The sequence below is a fragment of the Etheostoma spectabile genome, chromosome 10 (genome assembly GCF_008692095.1).
Source record: "Etheostoma spectabile isolate EspeVRDwgs_2016 chromosome 10, UIUC_Espe_1.0, whole genome shotgun sequence".
Lineage (NCBI taxonomy): Eukaryota > Metazoa > Chordata > Actinopteri > Perciformes > Percidae > Etheostoma > Etheostoma spectabile.
In genome coordinates, this window is record NC_045742.1 from 13,065,794 (window position 1) to 13,069,606 (window position 3,813).

Consider the following 3,813-nt stretch of genomic DNA (forward strand, 5'->3'; position numbering starts at 1 on the left):
ACACACACACACACACACACACACACACACATATAGAAACAGAGTGAGATCTAACCTTACCTTCATGATATAAGACATCCTCTAAAGAAAGCAGGATGGAGAAAGAGAGAAAAAGGGGAAATGTGTATGAAAACATACAACAAGAAAAGGGTGTGATAGAGAATTAATGGTGAACATTTTTACACCCCGCTTTGCCATTCACCTATTCTTTGTCTATGCAGAATAGGGCGATTACTTCATGTAAAAAAAGAGATACATGGAGAAATTGGCAGAAAGACGGTTATGCATTCAGACGACTACGCATGCAAACTGCAGGGCAGAGAAAAAGAGCAAGATAGCAACGAGCCTGTAGCTTGTATTCTCAAAGCGGATAGCTGAAAGTACGTGTGTATTTTGTGTTAAAAAGTACAGAAGTACCTGCGTGCATGTTTACTGCAGATCTATAGTCAACACATTGCTAGACTGACCACGCTAACTGAAACTTGACTGATAACTGTAAAAGCTTCTACCTCTCATTTAGATCACAGAGTGGGCACCATCACACTCAGAGCCAAGTAGCTCATAAGCTCCGGTACACCCAATGCCAGTCAGACATGGGGATCATGCTGCCGTTAACGGAATTAACTTCCTCAGAACGTAATCATACCCTGTCGTGTCTCAGACACACTCAAGGAGTTTTAAGTCTATTCTAAGTACGTAATTAATATTGTTTTAATAATATTTGTTGCTGCTTTTCAGTCACCATGCACTTTATTCAGATGGCTACTAATATATTTCACAAATGCAAAGGAGTTTTCTGTTGTCATCACAGCACAATGTTTTTAGAGCCAGTGAGCACATGTAGTTTAAATTATTGTATTGTGCCATTTCAAATGTCACTAAGGAGTAGTTAATTAAGGTTTTGTTGCCTTGATGAAAAGCACTCAAAACATTAGTTATTGAATAACAATTCCTGCTACTCATGAATAAAAATGTTCAATGGCAAAAAAAGTTACTAATCCAACATACATCTCCAAACATTGAAAGCTACTTTGGTACAAATTACAGGTGGCCGACATGCCAACAGATTACAACTGTAAGTGATCGCGGCATTTCACAGAATAGCTATGTAAATCTATACTCATCTAGTTGGAGTACTAGTATATGTTACTTTTATTTTTGCTGAATATGTGTCAACATTTGTCCAATTAATGGATTAAAGGTGTGTATGTCTTCACTACGTAACTTGTGTGTGTTTGGTGGAAATTTTTGGAAAGTGGACAGTGAAGGTCTTAAAAAAGTAGAGATAGAAAAGGAGGAACAGAGGGGGACTTGTAGAGGAGGGGGGACTTATCATTGCGGTTTCTTACTAACACTGCATCGATATCAAGCTTGTGTAGGTTTGTTTGTGAAGCTCTACAGCCTCCTACCTCTTTGTATCCCAGTGCAGCAGAGGGTTTGAGGGGAGGTGCGGGGCGCAGACAGCTCAGAGACCAGGGCTTGCTGATCTTTGGCGGTTCCAGGGGGCCTCGACTGACGGCGCTGAGGCTGCCCAGGTGGGACAGGTGTGTGGGGGGGCCCACCATGCTCTGTGGCTTGCCTTCTACAGTCTACATGGGACGATCAAGAAAGGAAAGAAGACAAGCAAGTGTGTAGGAACATGCAATGAAAGTTGAGAATGTTTTCACACCTCAGCCTGTTGCCGGGGTCACTTTTGGTATCGTTTTGACGTTTAATTTACAGTATGTGTGTGTGTTTGTGATGTGTACCTTTGAGATGGTGCCTGTGGGGCTTCCTCCTTTGGTGAAGGGCTGTAAATGCTCTAGCCACTCTTGTAACTCCTGGGCACTACTGCAGAACACTGTTATACGATCAATCATGCTTCCTGCAGCACAGAAACACATACACACACACACACACGTACGCACACGCACACACACACACACGTTAAGGAATGCGGGTGCCATAGATATAAGTCTACTTCACCCAAAATTTTAAATGTCATGCTGTGTGACAGGAACGAATGAACACTGTCAGACCTGTTGACAGGTTGCGAATGCCCCAAATAAAGAGACATGACTATACCGTGTCAGGTATGTGAAGCAACATGTTTTGGTGACTATAGTGGTGGTGACTTCCATTTCTTACTGTGCAAGTCAAGGGATTATTTGAATCAAATGCTTCATCGAGATCCATGTGTAGCAACTGGTTTACATTGAAAAAGTAGAGCAAGTCTGATATCTATTGATTGACTGTGTACAGACCCCAGCATTAATATTTCACCGGGAGAAAGGCTGCCTAGACAACTAGTTGAAATTTAAAATGTTCAGATGAATTAGTTCCCTGGGATTGGAATGACAACTGTCCCACTGCTGTTAAATTAATTAAAACATGATCTACGATTCATAGTTTGGGTTACAATTGTTTTTACTGTATTAGTGCTGTATCCTCAACTAAACTAAAAGAAGAGGACTTATAATTTTCAGAGCTTCAGATGCAAACCTGTGATGTCTAAGGCATAGTGGGCATTGTCTGCATCCTCTGCATGTCTCGTTACTGTGGTGCCTGTCAATGGCAGTCTTCCCTGAAGGGGACAAAAAAAGGAAGAGGAAATAAGACACCATGGCCTAGGCAGGAGATATGTAATATAGCTAATTATCACCTAAGATTCATGGAATTATTGAAAAATTACTCATGAAGGACTGATGTAGCGGACTCGCTGTAAACGAGGTAACTCACCTGATATATAAAGCCACTCATCCGGGGACTGGCGGAGAGCATGACTAACACATTAGGAAAAAGCATAAGATAGCGCTCCTCTTTTTCCTGAAAGAAAGAGACAAAAAAAGATATGGTTGCAATGTGGCCAATTAATTTATGCAGTCAGTGAAAGGAAGGTGGCTGCAGCTGAACTTGTTCATTAGGTTGCTTTTCAAAAACCAAATGCGTGCCAGTTTATGTCACACCCACTTATCCAAAACCATCATTATAGCTGATACGAGCATATTTTCGCTCAAGTGAGGAACCAGTTTGGCAAGGCTGTTGCTTGTTTTATGAATGGAAAATAAGATGAGCTGACAAGAAGGTTGAATAAATATGGTGACTAGTACGGTGGTTGGAAAGCAGTGAGCAGTGATTAAAAGAGGTCGGATCCAAATGTCAATCTTGGGCTTTCTTCCAACCACTGATTCAAAAGCGACCCCTACACAGAAACCACACAAGAAAGAGGAGATGGTTTTTCAGTATACATATGGCTTACATAGGTTTCGGTTTTTACACCTGAGGGGCATATCGAAGAGGAAAATAAAGGACACCCCCCCCCAAATTAAGTTTCAATAATATTGGGAACCCAAAAACTCATTTAGGCCAAGATAAATAATTTATTTGTTTTATATAATGACACACTTCTGGGTTTTGGAATTAAAGATACCATCTGTGCCCTCAACTCCTAACTGTAAGACTTAGCATTAGTCAAACAAATCTAGAGCACTTCACCTCGAGGTGCCATTTACACTTTCTCTATCTGCTTAAGCTAAGTTCACACTACGTGACTTTCAAAGTTGTCAGATCGATGTAATGTTCACACTTAACAATGTGCTGTCTCATAATCTGGAGTCTTAAAGTCATGGTTTTCACACTACAAGATCTTTCATCAAGAGAATTTCTGATGCGTATGTCTGGTCTCCAAACATTTTGTAACAAAAAAAACACACGTAAGAAGTGACATGTTGCAAATTCAACACATACTACAACATATAATTTGCCTCTGAAAACGATTCTTTCTAAAAAAAAAAAAAACTCCGGCCAGAGTGGAGATTTTGGAAAACTTTGTTT

The 3,813-nt window shown here is 40.5% G+C and overlaps 1 protein-coding gene across 6 annotated transcripts in view; it reads right to left on the reverse strand.

Moving 5' to 3' along the window:
• arhgef6 (Rac/Cdc42 guanine nucleotide exchange factor (GEF) 6) overlaps positions 1-3,813 on the reverse strand; it is a 21,697-nt gene that overhangs the window by 3,376 nt on the left and 14,508 nt on the right. For 4 of the 6 annotated variants that reach the window (XM_032528358.1, XM_032528356.1, XM_032528362.1 and 1 more), the window contains exons 13-17: positions 2,719-2,805; positions 2,482-2,563; positions 1,749-1,864; positions 1,410-1,589; positions 61-81 (exon numbers count right to left, since the gene is read on the reverse strand). In XM_032528358.1, coding sequence (XP_032384249.1) covers positions 61-81; positions 1,410-1,589; positions 1,749-1,864; positions 2,482-2,563; positions 2,719-2,805 — 486 coding nt within the window. The remainder of the gene's footprint in view (positions 1-60; positions 82-1,409; positions 1,590-1,748; positions 1,865-2,481; positions 2,564-2,718; positions 2,806-3,813) is intronic. The other 2 variants (XM_032528360.1, XM_032528359.1) reach the window with 1 other exon arrangement.